Below are 19,322 nucleotides of genomic sequence, written 5' to 3'. Positions count from 1 at the left end.
TGACAAGAATTTCTCATCAAAAGCTCGCAGTATTTTCCAATCTAAATTCCAATCATCCGGGCAAACAATGAACCAGCCCTCCTGTCACCAGTGGAAGCAATAAGGCGAGATGTTATACCTTTAATAAATGTTTTCGCAATATTAGTAGTAAAGGTTCAAGTATTTTAACAGCAAATGGGACTAAAAAATAATTTTGAAAAGAAACGATAAAATTGTTCATGCTAAGCCATAGATCATTATTTGTATGAAATGTGAATATTTTGACAAGTTGACAATTACCGTGAATTGAAATTTCTCATCAATCTGCCAGTGCCGACTACAAATTTAGGAACAAGCTGAAAAAAAAGATTTCACGAATATTATCACTTATTACCATTTCTGATTTGTTACCTCCGTTTTAATATATAATCAATCTTAAGTAAGCAATAATATTTCTGATTATCTTGCGCTTTTTATGTGTCAATAAATGAAATGTATAAGTGATTGTTTTATTTATTTACTGCAGTTAAGGTTAAGCATATTCGGAACATTCCAAGAGCGATTTAAAAAAATTAAGGCGTATTTTATTTCAACGATTTTCAGGCCAGAATGCCTAAGAAATTTGCAGGCGAGAACAGTAAAGCTGTGGCGGCTCGACAGCGAAAGGAAAATACCAAACAAGAAAAAGAGCAAAAAATTAAGAAAATCGTCGAGGATGCCGAGTGGGAAGATAACGATGAAAAGCTAAAGAAAAAACAACAGAAAAAAGTTTGTTCATTAAATTTTTTACTGTGTTCCTTTTTTTGTTACTATATTATTATTAATAGAACAATTATAACAGGAAGAACAAGAGAAAAAGCGTCTTGAACAACTTCAGAAGAAAGCTGAAGCAAAGGCTCTTCTGGAGAAAGAGATGGAATCATTGAAGGGTAAAGTTGCCCCACCACCACCTAAAATTACTCGTGCACAAATTACACAAATGAAAGAAAAATCTGTCAAACCAGAACCAGAGAAGCCTCTTGTAAGTACAACTTAAATAATACATATTAAATGATGGCACTTGTTTACATTTTAAAAATATAATATGGATTGTAAAAGTTTGATGACAAAATACTTGTTAGTAAATAACTAATATTATTATTTTACAGCCATCAAAAGTGGTTGTGGAGGAACCTCCACTGGTGGAGAATCTAAACAGACTACAAATTGATGGTGATGTTGCCCAGTCGGTGGAGGAGGCTATCTTTATACTTACGTAAGTCTTTTCTTATTTATCCTACATGATATTGATGGAGAAATAATCTGTGTTCGAAAAGCTCAGATTTTATTCAGAAAATAATTAAAATTTCAACTTTGTTTTTTGATACTTTTTTTAACTATATTAACAACTTAATTAGTAACTTAGTTGTACTAATTATACCTATTTAACAAGTGTGGATATTTTTATAACCTATTTATTTTTTCAGTGACAAAGCTGATGTAGACAAGCATCCAGAGAAGAGGTTGAAGGCTGCTTATACAGCATTTGAAGAAGTTACACTGCCAAGGTTGAAAGCAGAAAATCCAACTCTCAGACTATCGCAACTAAAGCAAATGTTAAGGAAAGAGTGGTTGAAGTCTCCACAGAATCCTCTTAATCAAAAAGTATAATGAAATAGTGGGTTAGAGAGTGCAACTGTTGACTTATTTCAGGTTCACTTGGCCTAAGGTTGAAATCAATTTTATTGATTATAAATGTTGCAAAATACGATTTCAATAAAAACCCACTGAATATCTAAATAATTTATTATATAACTAGTATCTAAAACTTAAAAACAAAAACACATTAAATATTGTAAATATCTTAATTATGTTGTTTTATTTATTCTGGCTCATTACTGTACTGCAGGGGAATACCTTTACGTCCTTCTTCAGCTGATTTTACTTCTGTCTCACCTAGTTTTTGTTCTAAACCTTTCCATGATCTTTCTTGTAGATTTTGTCCTATGTTTTCTAATGCCCAATTCTGTTTTACTGCTAAATCCATGCTACCTTCTTCAACACTTTGTATTTTTGTTTCTCTTATATTGCCTGTTATGAGACTTACATCAGTGGCCTCCTTTACATGACTTATATCACAGTAATGTCTCTTTCCCGGCAGCAGCTCATCATAGTCCGTTACATGATAGTTATAAAATGATTCTCTGTTTGAGTTCAATGCTACTTCTAATTCAAATGGATATACTATGGGTTTGTAAAAATCCCTGTTGTTATAAAGATCATTTTCTGGACATGCTATCATGACATAAATATCAATCTAAAATCAAATAAACAATCAATAATAAATAATCTTCTATAGACAACATATTACATAAAATAAATTGAATAATTACTTCTGGAAAGTTTGCAAGTTTGGCAACATTTGGTTTACCAACTGATATTATATAGCTTTTCTTTCCATTGACTTTGCATATCTTCTTCATCCTACTTATTATATCTTTAGTTTGGTCCCCAGCCAGCTTACAAACCAGTATGCCAATAACATTGGCGTCTTTGCACTTTTCTACCAAGAATCGCCTTCTTTTGAACCATACAGTCTCTTCTAGGATATCAACTCTATTGTTTCCTGGTTCTAGTAAATACCATTTCAGTGCTGTAAGCATAAACAGAAATTAAAAGTTGAACATGAAGCAATATAAAATTGTATTTATAACTTTAAAACTAAAAAATATACTAATACTTAATAATATATAATAGTATAAGATGATGGATCATATTTTAATGACATTTATATTTAATATGTAAAAAAAATATTTTAGATATGGTTCTAAGCATAAGTTCAATCATTATAATAATGGCAAATGTTAATTTATCATAAAATGTTTTATAGCAATTCTTTATTCAATGGAAATTAAATAAGTAGTTCAATACCTGGAATTGATACAGTGAAGTTGAATAAAGTCTGCCCTCTTGATCCAATATGGATACATATACAATCTTTGAGAAATTCCACAGAAACATCCTCATCTTTTTTATTTTTTATTATTCTTCCTAAAATTCTTTTATCTGATTCTTCAATTTGCACAAATGCTAAATAACTTTGAGGATATTCTTGAAACCAGAATTTAGCAATTTTATCTGAATAAAAAGAAAAAAAAAAATGTTTATTTTTATTTTATTATAATGGTATTTTAATTTCTCTATAATTCCTTATAAAGCTAGAGAATCAACAAAAGTGTTATTGTACAGGCAACTTATAATGCTTATAAGTATAAACCATCTTTAATTAATAATGCATATATTTCTAAGCAATATTATATAAAGAATGTTATTATTAAGTATTAACTTACTTGTCTTATGATAATTGATAAAAAATTCCAAACAATTATAGTTTCACATTTAAGTAATTATCAAATGGCTATTTCAAAATGCTAAGTCAAAATAATAAGTATAATTGCAAGCATAATGCAAGTTGATCATTCTTAATAATAAAAGATTAACTAGGTACCTTTGCTGTGTTCATATTCCGCATCATAAAACAGGCATAATTGAATAGGTTCATCTAGTTTAAAGTTTTCTAATAATAGTTTTTCTGTGACATCAAAGTTTAATTCTGTTTTAGGCAATACAATGTAGACTGGAATGTTACTTTTGGTGAAGCATGAGTGTCCATAATGTATCACTGCATCACCCTTAACATGCATGACTGCTACCGAGTCTACACAACAGCTGAAAGTTTAACAACACGTTATAGGAGTATTGAATAATGTTAAATTCTTATTACATAATGGAATAAGCATTTATACAGTTAAAGATTATATAGGTATTTGTTACTAATATGTGCATACCTTGCATAAGAAGTGTCACCAAGAATATACAAATCAATATTTGTTCTTGTTTTAATTTCCTCATATATAGCAGCACTCACATTGAGAAGGTCATCAGGGAATTGTAGGCACACCTATTATATTATATATTTCAATTCATTCATAATTAAAGATTATTTTTATTTCATATATTTAATATTTATTTACCTTAGCATAATTATTATCTGTAATCCATTTACAGGTTTCTAGTATATCAAATCGAGTAATTAAGTCTTCATATACATGCTGTTTGTTTGTTATTTCCAAGTCACGTTCAATACATATTTTTGCATCCGTTGTAAAATTAGCCATAGCGACGCGATTGCTATTAAACAAATAATTTTGGTCGAAAGTTTACATTGTTATTAATAATGGTTTACTGTGTTATTGTAATTATTCAAATATATTGCATCTTCTTAAAGCAAATTAAATTTAAGGAATTCGTAATTTCTTACCAGGTTATATCATTTATTTCTTTTAATTTTTATTGTAATGACAATATCGTATAGTTATTAAAATTTAGAGTTAATTAGAAGAATTTGAAAGAAATAATAATAATTAATAATAATAATAATAACTTCGATCCCGTCGAAGTTATAACCAAGTTTACGTTTATTCGCAAATTGCAATTACAATTTACGTTTGACAAATTATGTCAAGTCAAAATTGACATTTATGAAATATTATCTTCAGTGTCTTAGAAAGCATTAATGCGGTAAAAGATAAATGGTCCTCAAAAATACAACCTCACTCGAGAGGAAACATGCAAATTTCTACAAATATATCATCGTAACAACGCTAACAACTATTTAATAATATAAATCAATATATTATATCTCCTAGTTTAATAAATTAGCTTTAGGAAAGTGATTTTAAGATATATTATAAGGCTTAATATGAAAAAAGATAAAAAAAAAAATACAAAAATATAATAACACACTTTTATTGTATTAAATTCTGTATAGAAAAAAAAGGATTAATGTTATCAAAATTATAAGAAAAAATTATATGTCTCTTTAAGAAACTGACATGTTCAGTTTTAATTAATTTGCACATGTACATATTGGATTCCTGGAAAAGAATGCAATTTTATGAAAAAACGAATATTTTAGTAACCAACTATATTATTATATTTAAGTAAAACCAGATTATATTTAGTATTCAGTAGTTTTTCTCAGTACCCCTCATCACTAATGGATATTGTGTAACCAGGGTATGCTTCTTTGACTAGTTTAGCTGCAACTTCATGATCTGCTTTCCCATATCCCTGAGAGTAGCCATAGATATGAATTTTCTTATTATCTGGATCATGAGATATTCTGCCTCCACCTAAAGGTTCACAGTCTAATGGAGAGAGCTTTGCTTGCACCTTAAAAATAAATTTATAAAGTTCTAATATTACTTATTTAGTAAAAGGTATTAATAAAATTTTCATAATTGCATAATATCCACAGCCAGAACAGTTCGATGCAAGCATAACACTAACCTCATCATAAATATCAGAATGATAGTTGCATCTTTTGTAGCCTCTTACAATCGTCACTTGAGGTTCTGCAGCATTTTTGTCTTTGTCGTATACATTCAATAAAATATATTTAAAAACACCAGTAGGATCAATATCCACAAGAGGTATATTCGTAGCAGTGGACATAACTCTTATAGAATTGGATATTTTTGAAGCTAAAAGAGATAAGTTCAGTAATTATTTAATATTATTTAAGAATAAGAGACTAAGTGTCTGCTGTTCTTGGGAGATATAGAAGTAAATACTTTTAATATTTACCTTTTAAAGGATAATACAACGGTGAAAAGACTTTAAAACAGTTGACTGTGACCGTTTTCAACATCAATAACAACTACTTACTATAAATTGGAAGTGCAAGAACAGTTTTATAATAGGTATCTAGGTAATAACTTAGTAGGTATGGTTCAATTTTTTCACTTCAACCTTTTTAGGCTGTCATAGCTGTCACTTGTCATTTGTCATAACGCTCAACGCTGATATAACGTCTGTCAAATCTGACTATAAACAATCTTTATTTGTCGTTCATTATTTCTATCATTCTATATATTACTCTTGAAACCTTTTGAGGATTTTATATTTAGAATATTTTTTCGGATTCGTATTTTAAAATGTTAATCGATATTTTCAAATATGTTAATTATATTTATAACAAGTAATTGGGAAAAGAATAATTGGTTTAAATTTAAAAAATACTGAATATTCATATCCTTATAGTTCTCATATATCCACGTAAATTCTTATAGTCTGTGTATATTTCTTTTCTGTGGTCTATGTCAAACTTTATAATGTACTTCCTATATAAACGAAGGTGTATGTATGTTTATTTAAGAGCAGATTAATAATTCAGTTTTAGATCCTTCTGTTCGAAATTATAGAAACTTTAGTTTAAGGCGTGTGATTTGATATCTAATTGTAAATATGAGTGCTGTATCGAGTAGAATGGATCCGAACCTTACTGGTGAGATAATTAATAAATGTTAATGTTATTAAAATTCCGTAAAATGACATTCCGCCTACGAATATTATTAGCCTTGGTTAAGATATTTTGTAAGATGATCCCTATGTAAAATTATTTTGTCTTTTTTTTATTAGACTTCATTCAAACGAACATAATTTTCAGCTGTTATTGTAATGTAATGCACTTATTGACATTCCTAATGTTCTAGGTTTGTGGGTTAATTTCTTTACCGCGGCTGGAATACCATCAGAAGTAGCTGCTACGTACGCCCTTACCTTTACGGAAAACAGAATTCAGAATGATATGCTTTTGGATCTGAATAAGGAATATCTTAGAGATATGGGGATTGCTAGAATGGGAGACATCATAGCTATTTTACGGTAAGCTCATATAAAAACGAAATTGTTGGTCAACAGCCGTTGATTTTTACGTCAAATATCAAATTATTGTAAATAAATAATACAAGAGAAAATAAATTCACATATAATTTACCTGCATGTAAACAGGAGTTATTTGTAAATGTTTTAAACGTTTTTATTACTATTATAATTTACTATTCATTACTACTAATGTAAAACTGTAAAAATATATATTTAAGGGAATATATTGTATTAAGTTTATGGGTTTCGAGTCTGTGTTTGATCTGATTATAAACTCGTACTAATTACAGGCATGCAAAACAGGTACACGAAAGTACAGCAAGAGACAGAGTGTTAAGTACAACGGCTGTCAGTAATAAAGTACCAGTAGCAGCTGTGACTGGCCGGTCAACAGTAACACAGCCCTCATCTCGTAAGTTGATATATTCTGATGATTGTTACGTACTGGTTTCTGCCCGTGATTTCATCTGTGTGACATGCATTAGGTAATCCATCTCCTTTTCTGTAATGCTTCTGAATTAGTTCTAATTAAATTGGCTTTGTTTAAATATTGATATTTGAAGTATGTGTTAGTGTAATGTCTGGTGACAAATTACTAATTAATATATTTATAAATACAGTAGAACCTCGATTATCTAAACTAATTGAGACCGAGACTAGTAAGCATAATTGAATATGGGTGCTTTGGGATGAGGTCAAACAAAAACAATACCTTTTCACATAAAATTTGACAAATATATAAAAATATACAATATAAAACACCTAATAAAATCATTAATTCTTAATTGATGAATGTCTGCAATGCAAATGCCCACATTAGCATGATTAAGCGTTCGGATAAACTAAGTCAGCATTTGGATAATCGAGGTTCTACTGTATATAAATAATAAAAAGCTTTTACAAATAATTAAAATCACCCAATGGGGTCAGGATCCCATGCACATGTCTGTATGTTTATTATTATTTTACAGCTGCAAGTCGTATATTGGAGCACTACACTCGAAATCCGCAGGTTCAGGATACTTCACCAGTAAGAGCTCCACAGCAAAAGAGAAAATCTATTGAGATGTAAGAAATACTGTGTTTCTGTTGCACTCTAGCTATATTTTTTTATATATGCAAGTGTCATTCCGCATTCATGCTTATCTCAAGAATGATGATGTGTATTTTTATTCTGTTAAAAACTATAAGCAGATTGATTTAGGAGGATTAGATTTAGGTAGACTTATGAATATTTAGCTAACATTAACATGATGAAGTCTTTTTCAATTGCCTCGCCGTGTTACGATGCTGGAATTCTTGCAGCAGTTAGAAGTATTAAAAATGACTTCATTACTGTTTTTAAAACAGGACTTCAAGATCTCGGTTGATAATTGCATTAAAGTTAATACAGGGCATTAAATGTTATTACATATCGAAGACTAGCTATGCCTATGCTATACCATTTGTGAAAACTTCAAAATTTTTTTTCTAGATTGTTTAAGTTAGCAGCATTGCATAATCCGGGAGTTTTGTAATACAATTGCATGATACTTTTTACATTTTTTGCGGACCATAGGTGATCTGACCAGTGACCATGTCTCTAGAACCCAGCTGCATCAATAAAACGACCATAATATTTTGAAAATACAATACTTTTCGCTTTTCATTTCAAAATCACTCGACTCTCACATATAGGTATTCTCTTCACTAAAATTAATCTTTAAAATATTATGTAGATGTTAAATATGTCTATCAAATAAACAAATTTTATGACAATTTACTGCTAATTACTAATTGCTGCTAATTAAGTAACATTCTTGGTCTTTACCTGTAGCGGCTTGTGTATCTTGACCGGCGAGTCTACGGAGTCATTCTGTAGTCAAGTTCCAGATTGAAGGGAAACTTACCTTTGGCAAATCTAGATGCCATGTTATATATGTGTGTCATATATATTATAATAATTTTTTTACTCTGCAGGGCTGCTGAAGACTCGAATATAAAAAAGGCGCGTCTCATTCGATTTGGTTCACCCCCAATGCCAAGTAAAATAGAAAAAGAAGGTCAGTAAAATGTTGTTTTATGAAATTAAGAAAATATCCACTCATGATATAAGTGATAGCAATGTAATGTGTTAGACAGTACAGTACAAGAGACACTGAGAAAGATAGACGGATGTATGATTAAATTATTAGTAAGGAAGTATTTGCTAAATCAATTAAGTTATAAAAAATGATAGATATGAGATAGAAGCACAGATTGCTTAAAAAAAATTTTAACAATCAATGATATTTTGACTACTTGTTTATTAAATACTATTTTAATAAATACGAGGAGCGATTTCAAACCTGGACAGCTTTTTGTATGTTTATATAATGCTTCTTGCTGTCGAAAACATTTTTTTTCTTTTCAGGGGGAGATCTTTTCCCTGAAATGAGGCATTTATTGGCTATTACTACTTCAACTTCAGTTTGTAACACTTCAGTCATATATTATAATTATTTTACAGCAGCACAAGGAAAAACGGTATTTGCAAGACTCGGTAACTCAGAAGCTGTGAAAGCTGCCCCCCAAAAAGTAGTCAACAAACAAGTCTTCTCCCGGCTCGGGAACAAGGACTCGGAGAAGATTCCGATCGTCCCAATCGAGAAAGACGCTCTCAAGTACGAAGGTATATTGAAAAGTTCTCCGCCTACCAAGAAGGTATTCACCGTCACCACATCCATAAACAACGTGAGGAAGATAGCCGTCGGCACCATGAGGGCCGATGAAGCTCCGGTCAGTGTGAAAGATAAATTAGCTCTCGCGAAAACTAAGTCGGTAAAATTTTCCAATCACGTGGAGTACAAAGAAATCGATACGAGCAAGAAACCTCCAGTGGCGGCCAAGCAGAAGTCGACGCCGGTCTTCAACAAGCCCGAGAGGCGCCTGTCTATGCCCGACGCGAGTGGCAACGGAGTCAAAGCGCGACTCGGAATTAAACATCAAAGCAAGAATAAGTTTCTATTAACTCGTAATGTTTTCAACAGATTAGGTGCTTGATATATCGAAATATTGGTAAAGTGAGGTTTTATCTGATATTTCTCGAGTGAGAAAGAAATTAATTAATAGTACACTTAAAGAATTTATGAGATCTATTTGAAAGCAGATTGTTTGAAAGCTTCGTGAGAGTTCAGAGTAAAAGTTGGGAGTGAATAAAAAGAGGAAAAGTTGTTTTATTAACACAGTTTTACAATTAAGGGTTAATTATTTAAACAGTTCTCTGTCTTCTTCTTTCGTCTATCGTATTCAATGATGTCAGAAAGAGATAAATTAGTGTTTCTCTAAACACCCACTAAACAACCTAAATAAAGTCTAGAGTTATGTCACCTCTTAAGGTGATCTTTGTTTGAAATAATAAATATTTGGAATAAAAAAGAAATTGTGCGCGCAAAACTAAAATTAAAAATTAAGTTTTCAAATTATTTTTAGTACCTTAACTGTATTTTTGAAAAATTGCTTGTTGTTTTTTATGATTACTGAACGGTGCTTCAAATGAAATAGTCTCATTCGCTTTATTCAGGGGTTCATGTGGCTTAGGAGAACCCTCACTATTTTGCCTGACAATATTACATAATATTTCATTTCTTTATATTCATTTTGTTAATACGAGATTGTAAAGTGAGTCGCGCGACTCAACTCACTCGCGAATTTAAACCCTTCAATCGAAATTTTGCACACATTTTGGTGCCGGTGACAATATAATCTGTTAGCTGGACCATGTTGTGCAGGAATGATCCCCAAAGAAACACAAAAAAGAGTTTCTAAGCTTTAACAGAAAAATAAATGTTCTAATGACATTTGTAAAATGATTTTTTATATAAGTGTTTTTCTGTGGTTTTCTATATAGATTTAAACTTATAAATATATAACTTTTATTCTTTGTTCTGTGGGTTGCAAAATTTCTGCAAAGTCACGGTCCAACTATACTATAATCCAAGTGTAGGAGTAAAGATAAACAAACTTTTCATTGATGTATATTTATTTATGATACAATGTGTTTCTAATAAAATACTTTTACCCACTTTAATTTTACATATAAAATTCATTTAGTTAGGAATCCATAATGAATACCATATAATCTATTCCAACTATAAGAGGAAAAAAGCCAAATAAACAGCATTTGATAGCAAATTGACGCGATATCATTGGTCGAGAGCTCGATATTCACTATCAATTTGCGAAACTAAAATGAAATGAAAATTAAAGTAGGTAAGTGTAACACTGTTGTGTTATAAATAAAGATATATTAATCTCATGAAATTTGTAAATCTAAGGTTCGTTTATTCCAATCAATATAACAAAAAATTGTTCCAACTTCCATTGGGATAGGCTATAGATTATTCTAGATCACGACCAATTATGTCACGTCAATTTATTGTTAAAGTTGTTTAATTATCTTTACTAAAGAAAATGGAAAACTTGGAAAAGGCTATAAACTTATTTAATTTCAAGGGAATAATTTATAATAAAGAAACTTGTCTTTAGAAAGTTTAACTGTTGTATTAATCTTTTGACCATAGTAGCTTTTAAAATATTTAAGACATACTAGTCAAATACTATGTTATTTTGTTAGGATGCTATATTTTTTTTATCTTAATCACATACATAAAATTATTTTTTTTACTTGTGTTCGAGTTCCGATATCATACATAATATCATAGAAGATAAGAAGCTGATCTATTTTTAATTTTGTGTCAAATCTTACTAATATATAAATGCGAGAGTTTGGATGGATGGGTGTTTGTTACTTGATCACGCGAGAACGCCTGAACGGACTTGGATGAAATTTGCCATAGATATAGATTGTAGTCAGGAACAGCATATAGGTTATAAGATTATAAACGCGAAAGTAACTCTTTCTGTCTTTCTGTTTGTTGCTCTTTCACGGCCAAACTACAATTTGCAGATTTTATGAAATTTGGTATGTAGGAAAGCTTGATCATTAAGGAAGGACAGGGTTTTTTATGCATAACACCTGACGACCTACTCATAAAATGCGAGCTAAGCCGCGAGCGATAACTAGTCGCACCAACGGTGCGAGACCGTCGCTTTTGCGAAAATGCAATTTTCCAGGAGAAGCATTTAAAACTTTGACATTCTCCAAGCGTCGCCGTGATTCGCGCCAAAACCATAATGACACTCACGCCATCTTACGGAAACTATATGTACTACGAAAGTAAGGTTATTGCACCAAGTAAAGGCTGCTTCAGGATTTTAAGTTATTATGCATTTAACACATTTTTTAAATTATTGCAAAAGTGACGGTCTCGCTCCGGGGGTGCGTAGTGTTAGATAATTCTTTGGCGTGATTAAATTCGAGAATCATACAATATATAAATCCTTGAGTGCAATAATTATTACCGATTCTCTTGTATACAATCATCAAACGAGTTTAACGGAACTAAATAATATCGCCATCTCTTACGTGTGAGGTTGAAAGGGATAGATAGATTGTTTATAAAATAGAACATGCATCAATTCTAACCATTGAATTGCTGCACATTGGTTTCAGGAATTGCACAGTTTTAATATCTACTATGGAAACAGTTGCCATTAGGTTATGTTACATGTTTTTATTCACTGGAATATTTTGGTCTTAATATTTTTCTTTTCATTTGCACAAAAAAGAACTACCATATTTTTCTATAAAAAAAAAAATTAAAAAAATATGTAAGTAGTATCTAAACTGATAAAGGATACTAGACTTATTTAACAAACAAATAAATGTTCAAGCAATAATAAAATGTTTGCGGTAAAATATCTTTATTTAGGTTAAGTTTTAGATTAAGTAAGTTTTTGTTTACTAGTACAGATTTGAATGTTCGTATTTTGAGGAGGTATATTTTTAAGGAAATGAATACCGTGTTTTTGCGGTTTTATAAATTTCTGCTGAACATAATGCCAATTTTTAATCACTCAATCTAAATTAAATTAATTCATACAACATATGGTGTCTTAAAATAATAAACATAATATTTTTACTATTTTAAATTGCATTTTCTTAAATAATTTAATTTGAAATATATGACTTTATTACACATATCAATATTATAAAGAATCTCATGACGCAGTAAATAAAAGTAAAAAATATTCCGGCCGGCTATAATATTACGTGAAAATAAATAAAAGTGACGTCAGTCCTGTTTATGCAGCATGCGGGTTGAACTTCGTGTTTGTGATTAAAATAAGTTAACATTAATGTTAAGTTGTTAATATAGAATAAAGAAAGAAAAGATTTTGTTGCTTTTTTTTTAACCTTAGAATTTATATTCAACCATATATTTATACCCAGTATTGTATGGAATAATAATTATGATATTCTCTTGTTAGTAATAGCATAACATACTGATGAGGATGATGTCCTCCTGTCCGTGACGACAGACTATAAATGATTATAAATAATAAAGGCGGCTATTCCAAAGAGAGATTATCCAACTGCGCGGCATAGGTTGTACTCTATTCCCACACTCATAGTCCGATGGGACAAGAGTAGGCGCACTGCTATATTTGTTTACAGATTTTTTTATAAACTTATTGTAACTTGAATATATATATATATATATACGTTTAATTGAGATTCCATAACAGCGCTTTAGGTGGCTTCCACTGGACAAACTGCCAGCTTAGGTAATTCTTTGTTTCGGTTAAAAAATCGTAGCAGCAATTAAGATTTTCTGAACCGAAAAACTGTTATAATACCGAATAAATTGTGTACACTAGTTCGGCTCTTCTCAGTACAATCTACATTTCTGATTAAATTTTGAAAAAATTGTATTGGAAAAGAAACTATTAGAGAACTTATAATATGAATATTTGACCATCTAAAGCTTAGAGGGAGATGGGTGGACTTATTTATTTATTTATATAAATAAATACCTACTATATATACATATATGGTAGGTATGGAATGAACGATTAGAAATATTTTTATGTATTTATTGTTTAATAAATATTTATATTAATTCATTGATGTATGTTGTACTTATTATATAAGGACTACGGATTGATACTTGGCAGAAAATGTAATACATTTGTATGATGTTAAAAATATTTAAGGTAGAAACTCTAAAATGAATTATTTTTCATTATTAAATCAAGTTTAAGATACAAACTAGGTAGGAATGAAATTGGTATTATTTATGAATATTTTTCCTTCTAATAAAATGAGTACTACGTTTTGTTTATTTATGTTTAAGTAACATTTCAATTTCGAAAGTTTTATGCAAATTTACCGGCAATTCGTAATGGAAAAGGTTACGCTGACGGAATTCCCGCAGCGCATTAGAGCAGTTCTCTTATTTTTTTTTACCCCTAATAGCTTGTGAAACATAAATACTAAACATAAATTACTAATAGATTTAAACAAGAATGGTAATTAGTTAATTATTTAGTAACACATCAAAAACACAATTAAATAAAAAGATGAAATTATACTCTTCAAAGCCAAGGTGTAGTTAGTATGAACCGAAACAAGGCGTAGTGTGACTAGAATACGTGAACTGAAACTTATTTGTGTTTATAATTCATCTCGACTCAGCGTTGACGGAAAACATCGTGTCTATGTCCTATGTCCAAACCCCACTGGAGCAACCTCTAGGAATAAGCTCAAACTTTTCCTTAAAATAAGACATTTACTTTAGATATCCTTTTAAGATTATTTTTTTAATAAGTTGATAGTAACTGAGAAGTTGTGGTTTTGTAAGTAAACATTAGTCCGTACCTACTGCAACATTATCCGGTTAGATGAAGAAGTGTGCGAACGTAAGGTAATATCCTTAACTTTCCCGGCTTTCTTTATTCGGTCACGGTCACGGGTGCCCGCAACTTAGTGAAAGTGGAGGATTACTGCCCTGACCTCAAGTTGAACATTGCACTTTGTTTAACAGAAATGTTGTTTTCAGCTGTTTTGAAATTTAAAGCAAGTGTAATGATCGGTTTTCGTTTATAAAGCAACTAGGGGTCCGTTCCGAATACTCCTGAGAAATGGGTTCTTACTCTTAGAGTTGACCATTCCAGAAGTATTTCTTTACATTTTTTTTTCGAAATTTTAGCTTTCTAGTGTTGGTAATTTAATACCTAAGCATATATTTTTTATTTACGAGATTTTAATACAATTTAAAATACATACAATTTCTATTGAACTAAACAATCATTGTTTTTTATTCTTTCGCAAGTGTATCAGACTACCGTAGAACTACTTGCGGTTGCCCAAAGATCCTTTTTTTAATCATATTTTAGACAAATCCAATTTAACAATTTGATTAACTTTATTATATAACAAATCTAAGTTTGTTATTGTGTATTATTTACTATGAGCGAAATAGAGGTTTACATAAACAGATTGGAATAGAGTCTTGAGGTTAATTACCTATCTATACCAATATTATAAATGCGAAATAACTCTGTGTGTCTGTTTGTTGCTCTTTTACGGCGAAACCACTGAACCGAATTTGATGAAATTTGGTATGAAGTCAAGAAGTTTGCCTGTTTGAACTTTATAACACCTGACGACCAACCCTTAAAACGCGAGCGAAGGAATAGTATGAAAGGATACAGTTTGTTAATATAACATAAACTATTTTACTCCTAATCTCTATATTTTAAATTATAAGTACAGAAAAAATCAAAGCATATCAACGACATTAAACAAGTTATAAATATTAGGAAAGAACATTCTATTTGGTTCTGTTTTCCGGTATAAATAAAAATAAAATTAAATCTTAGAGTGATACTTATGATTAATTTAAATGAATGTTTATTTATGTAATGTTCTTTCAAATGCGATAGTTCTAATTCCGAATCATATTGTGAACTCGAGTAATGTAGTATCTATGATATAACGGGTTGGTATTAGAAAAAGTCCAATGGACCGCGGTGAGTCTTGATCGATATAAGTGCGCGAGGCGGACGCGCCGGCGCAGTGCCGCTCCCTCTGTCTCGTTAACAACATCATCCACAATGGGGAGAAAGGTAATTGAATTTATAATTTTTTACATTAATCTAGTTGTTTTGTTGTGTTTTATATAATATATACATAGACATTAAATTCCTTGTGATTTTGAACTTTTTATTTTCTTCTTCAGGTATTGTTAGCAGTCTTGTGCTGGCTGACTTTAAGTCAAATATCAGCAAAAGCCGCGGAGACAGCGTATGGTGTTGGATTTATAGACAATTTAAGTGCTGAAAGTGGGCCTCGCCTCTACAGAAATGTACCGGTCGGTGTTTATGCTAGTGCCACTCCTTACGCTTCTTATTCATTCCACGCTCCCACGTTCGTTGCGCCAAAAAACAATCAAATGATACCCGTTCAGGAGGAAAGCGTTGTAGTGCAGAATTCAAACAGTTTTCTGAAGGATTCTTATGGACAAAGATACGTGGAAGCTCCACAGACTGTAGCGTACAAAGCTACATTTCCTCAACAATATGTGCAGTTACAAAACCTTCCGGCACATCTCAGCCAACCATTAGTCGCTACTGGTCATAACTTCCAGTATGGGCAAGCAACGCCTCATTTTTTTGGCCAGACTCAAATAAGAGTGCCACATTTTCAGACTTTAACCCCTTCAGGCATACATCAGTATACAGCATCGCAGCCAATCATATATGCGAACAACGTAAGAAGCTTTTCTCCGTCATCAGCGCCTTCTCAAGTTAATGGAGATTCTTTATCTCAACAGCAACCCTTTAGCAATAAAAATGTTTACGTTAACAGTCTTACCGCAGAACATTTCAATAAATTGCAGAATGAACCAAAATTCCAACGCATACAAGAAGAAAATAAAATTTCATCAGCAGCTAGTAATCACAATAATAAACAGAGTCAGCCACATATTGCACAAAAAAATAAATTGCAATTTATTCAAGCTCCAAAAGAAACAAGCATTACGACAGTGACAAACGGAAAGAAAACTATAGTTAATTTGATTACTAAGCCACCACTTCCTTTGCTAGACTTGACTTTACTAGAGCCTTTGACATTTAAAAATCCCTTAGTGCCCCAAGTGCAGCATTTCTTGCCAAGAATAAATCAAGTTACATATAAGAAGTTACCCGAAATTAATGAAGTAAAAAAACATCAAATGGAATACGTAGTACAAAACACAAAGTCTTATGATAGTGGACTTATAAAACCGAAGACAAAAATTGAGGTACCGAAAAAGAAGCAGAAAACACAACCTCCTCAAAATGATTATAGGGACGAAGAAGAAGTTCATCCAAAGTCAAGTGTTTCCCACGATAACCCTAATGAAACTCCAGAAATTTCTTATAAAATAAATTCGCCTAATCACAAAGAAACCTATACGGAACAAAAAAGTAGCTATAATAAAGAGACACAATCTGAACCGGTGAATATTAGTTATGAAAAACAAATTCAAAATGAACCCGTACATTATTCTTATGAACAACACACTGAAAAGAAGCCGGTGCATTACAGCTTTGTACACAATTCTAATGAGCCGGTTAAAAATAAACAAGCGCATTATGAGAATAATGAAGAAAGACCTAAACAGCTAATCTATAATTTCAAAAGTGAAGAACATAATGATCAACGTCGTCCCTCACCAGATCAGAATCAGCAAGAGGGGTCTTCTGAAGATAGTTCTGAAGAAGAAGAAACTGAAAAAGAACAGTTACACCCGCAGTTTGAACGAAACAATAACCGTCAAGAATATTACAGTGATGAACCAAAGCATTATTATAGCAATCCAGAGCACAGAGGCCAATCTTACAAACATAATTCTAATGACGGCGCTTCTGAGGTTCAACACAACGTGCCTCAAAGAGTTTCTCATAATCAGAGACAAAATGTCGAGCAGCATTTTCAACCTATCATTCCTGAGTATGAGGAAGATATAACCATACTTCCAACACATAAGCCTCATGCTCCCGTTCATTCTGATCAACAACAGAATAGTCATCTTCAAAGTAAGCGTGGTAATCATCATGTACCACAAAATGAACAACGCCATTATGAATATAGTAAACCAAATTATTCGTCATTGCCTGTTGTGCGTGAAAAATCGGAACGAATTATTATTAAAGAGGGAACCACTTCTGAAGTTCATAAGCCAAACAATGAGTTAATGGCGGAAATGGTAAAAAAACAAGAGGAAAGTGAAGAAGATTTTGAAAAAGCTTATAAAGATGCTGCCTATGGATTTCCAGCATTCGATGCACCTTCAGTCGATATCGAGAAAGAGATTTATAACCCCGACTCTTACGGCAAGTCTCACTATCATAAGGATTACGATGTAGAAAAAAGTCCATTACGGCAATATGAGGCAGATGGCGATGAATATCCAAAACAAACACGTTCACAATATAAAGATGCCCGAGACAAGACAATGGAAGAATATTTCTTAGATTATGCTGTGAGCAGACCCGAAAGTCTTCTCGGTCGATACAAGAATAAAGAAGACTATTACAAAACATATACTCAACAAAAGCCCAATCACTATTTAGCTAGTGAGAATGAAGATAAAAATCAAAAAGCAAAATTCACAGCTTTGCCTACATACGGATATCATACAAACCCTCAACAAAAACAGGAATTTTCTAAATATAGAGCTGTTCCACGTTTTGAGGAATATAGTTACAACAAAGAAGCGCCTCGAGATAATTCCGCGTACGATTCGCGACCACATCAGCTATATAAAATTAAAACTCAATTTGTAGAACCACAATATCAATATGGATTTGAGCCTTTATCATTACCACGCTTGCTAGACAGTGAATTAGCATCGATGGCGAGTAACGATAGTCCCAAAAGTGAGAAGCTGGAATCGAAAAAAAAAATTTACAAGACAAACTGGTATTTAAAGAAAATTAATTCGAAAGGCGGGAAAACGGGAAGTTGATAACATACTTTGTATTTATTTTTTTATAATTATAACGTATTTTTAAGTTTAGTCGTTAAAGTTATTGTTAATTCTATAATAAAAAATCTATAAACATTTGTATTTGTTTAATTCTTGTGCTTTTTTTTGACCTAAATAAATTTTACTTTAGATTACAACAGTGTCTTATGCAATAAAACTTTCTCTGTTGATATAATACGTGACAGTTACTATTTCTATAGTTAATTTCAAAGTGCGCTTCAAATAAGTAAAAAACTTAGAACTTTGACGGGAGTCAGCGACCGTAGTAGATAACAAAAAATATTGATCCATTTTATACGCTATTGTGACAGGCAGAGCAACTCTGAAGAAATTATTGACAAAAAAAATTAATCAATGAGAATGGCAAGAAAATAATTGTTGTTACAAATCCGTTTTTATTAGAATTGAAATTACGAAATTAATTAAAATGCTATCTAAATATAGTAAAATAACGATAAACGAATTGCATATATCAGTTTTGTATTTATGATTTACTATAATTTTAATAAAATATGAAAAAAAAATACGTTTGATATATAATAATGACATTTTGATATCAAATCGAAATATACTTTATTTGGGAGGCTTTTACACGTAATTTTTAGAGAATTATATGAAACGTAAAGAGCTGTATTGACCTCTTTAATCGCTTCTAAGTTATAGCAATTATTTTTAATTATTCCGATTTGATCATTAGCTACAACAAATAAAAAAGCTACCAGTTGTGGTTGCACC

At 31.2% G+C, this 19,322-nt stretch overlaps 5 protein-coding genes across 6 annotated transcripts; 3 read left to right on the top strand and 2 right to left on the bottom strand.

Annotated features, from left to right (window-relative positions):
- The first annotated feature begins 287 nt into the window (after positions 1–287).
- On the top strand, positions 288–1,826 carry LOC113398282 (coiled-coil domain-containing protein 124). Its single transcript, XM_026636947.2, has 5 exons — positions 288–418; positions 583–747; positions 821–1,000; positions 1,128–1,234; positions 1,446–1,826. Exons 2-5 carry the CDS (start codon positions 589–591, stop codon positions 1,627–1,629), a joined length of 630 nt encoding a protein of 209 aa, XP_026492732.1. The 5' UTR covers positions 288–418; positions 583–588; the 3' UTR covers positions 1,630–1,826.
- LOC113398280 (2-(3-amino-3-carboxypropyl)histidine synthase subunit 2) lies at positions 1,747–4,386 on the bottom strand. Its single transcript, XM_026636943.2, has 7 exons — positions 4,280–4,386; positions 3,993–4,149; positions 3,807–3,919; positions 3,467–3,687; positions 2,890–3,096; positions 2,352–2,611; positions 1,747–2,275 (listed from the first exon to the last, which is right to left on the bottom strand). Exons 2-7 carry the CDS (start codon positions 4,134–4,136, stop codon positions 1,841–1,843), a joined length of 1,380 nt encoding a protein of 459 aa, XP_026492728.2. The 5' UTR covers positions 4,137–4,149; positions 4,280–4,386; the 3' UTR covers positions 1,747–1,840.
- A 448-nt stretch (positions 4,387–4,834) lies between these two features.
- On the bottom strand, positions 4,835–5,799 carry LOC113398208 (14 kDa phosphohistidine phosphatase-like). Its single transcript, XM_026636830.2, has 3 exons — positions 5,608–5,799; positions 5,311–5,504; positions 4,835–5,193 (listed from the first exon to the last, which is right to left on the bottom strand). The coding sequence occupies exons 1-3, from the start codon at positions 5,669–5,671 to the stop codon at positions 4,999–5,001; spliced, it is 453 nt and encodes a 150-aa protein (XP_026492615.1). The 5' UTR covers positions 5,672–5,799; the 3' UTR covers positions 4,835–4,998.
- A 358-nt stretch (positions 5,800–6,157) lies between these two features.
- On the top strand, positions 6,158–10,450 carry LOC113398232 (uncharacterized protein C19orf47). Of its 2 annotated transcripts, none has more exons than XM_026636865.2 (6): positions 6,158–6,307; positions 6,516–6,687; positions 6,978–7,099; positions 7,659–7,755; positions 8,647–8,729; positions 9,179–10,450. In XM_026636865.2, exons 1-6 carry the CDS (start codon positions 6,268–6,270, stop codon positions 9,706–9,708), a joined length of 1,044 nt encoding a protein of 347 aa, XP_026492650.2. In that variant the 5' UTR covers positions 6,158–6,267; the 3' UTR covers positions 9,709–10,450. The 2 variants fall into 2 exon arrangements, with proteins under 2 accessions (XP_026492650.2, XP_026492649.2); XM_026636864.2 differs by having other exon boundaries at positions 9,176–10,450.
- A 5,106-nt stretch (positions 10,451–15,556) lies between these two features.
- LOC113398186 (heat shock protein DDB_G0288861-like) lies at positions 15,557–18,566 on the top strand. The gene is made up of 2 exons (XM_026636798.2): positions 15,557–15,678; positions 15,792–18,566. Exons 1-2 carry the CDS (start codon positions 15,667–15,669, stop codon positions 18,564–18,566), a joined length of 2,787 nt encoding a protein of 928 aa, XP_026492583.2. The 5' UTR covers positions 15,557–15,666.
- The last annotated feature ends 756 nt before the right edge of the window (positions 18,567–19,322 follow it).

This window comes from Vanessa tameamea, chromosome 2 (genome assembly GCF_037043105.1).
Source record: "Vanessa tameamea isolate UH-Manoa-2023 chromosome 2, ilVanTame1 primary haplotype, whole genome shotgun sequence".
In the NCBI taxonomy this organism is placed as follows: domain Eukaryota; kingdom Metazoa; phylum Arthropoda; class Insecta; order Lepidoptera; family Nymphalidae; genus Vanessa; species Vanessa tameamea.
This window is presented reverse-complemented; position numbering and strand designations above follow the sequence as displayed.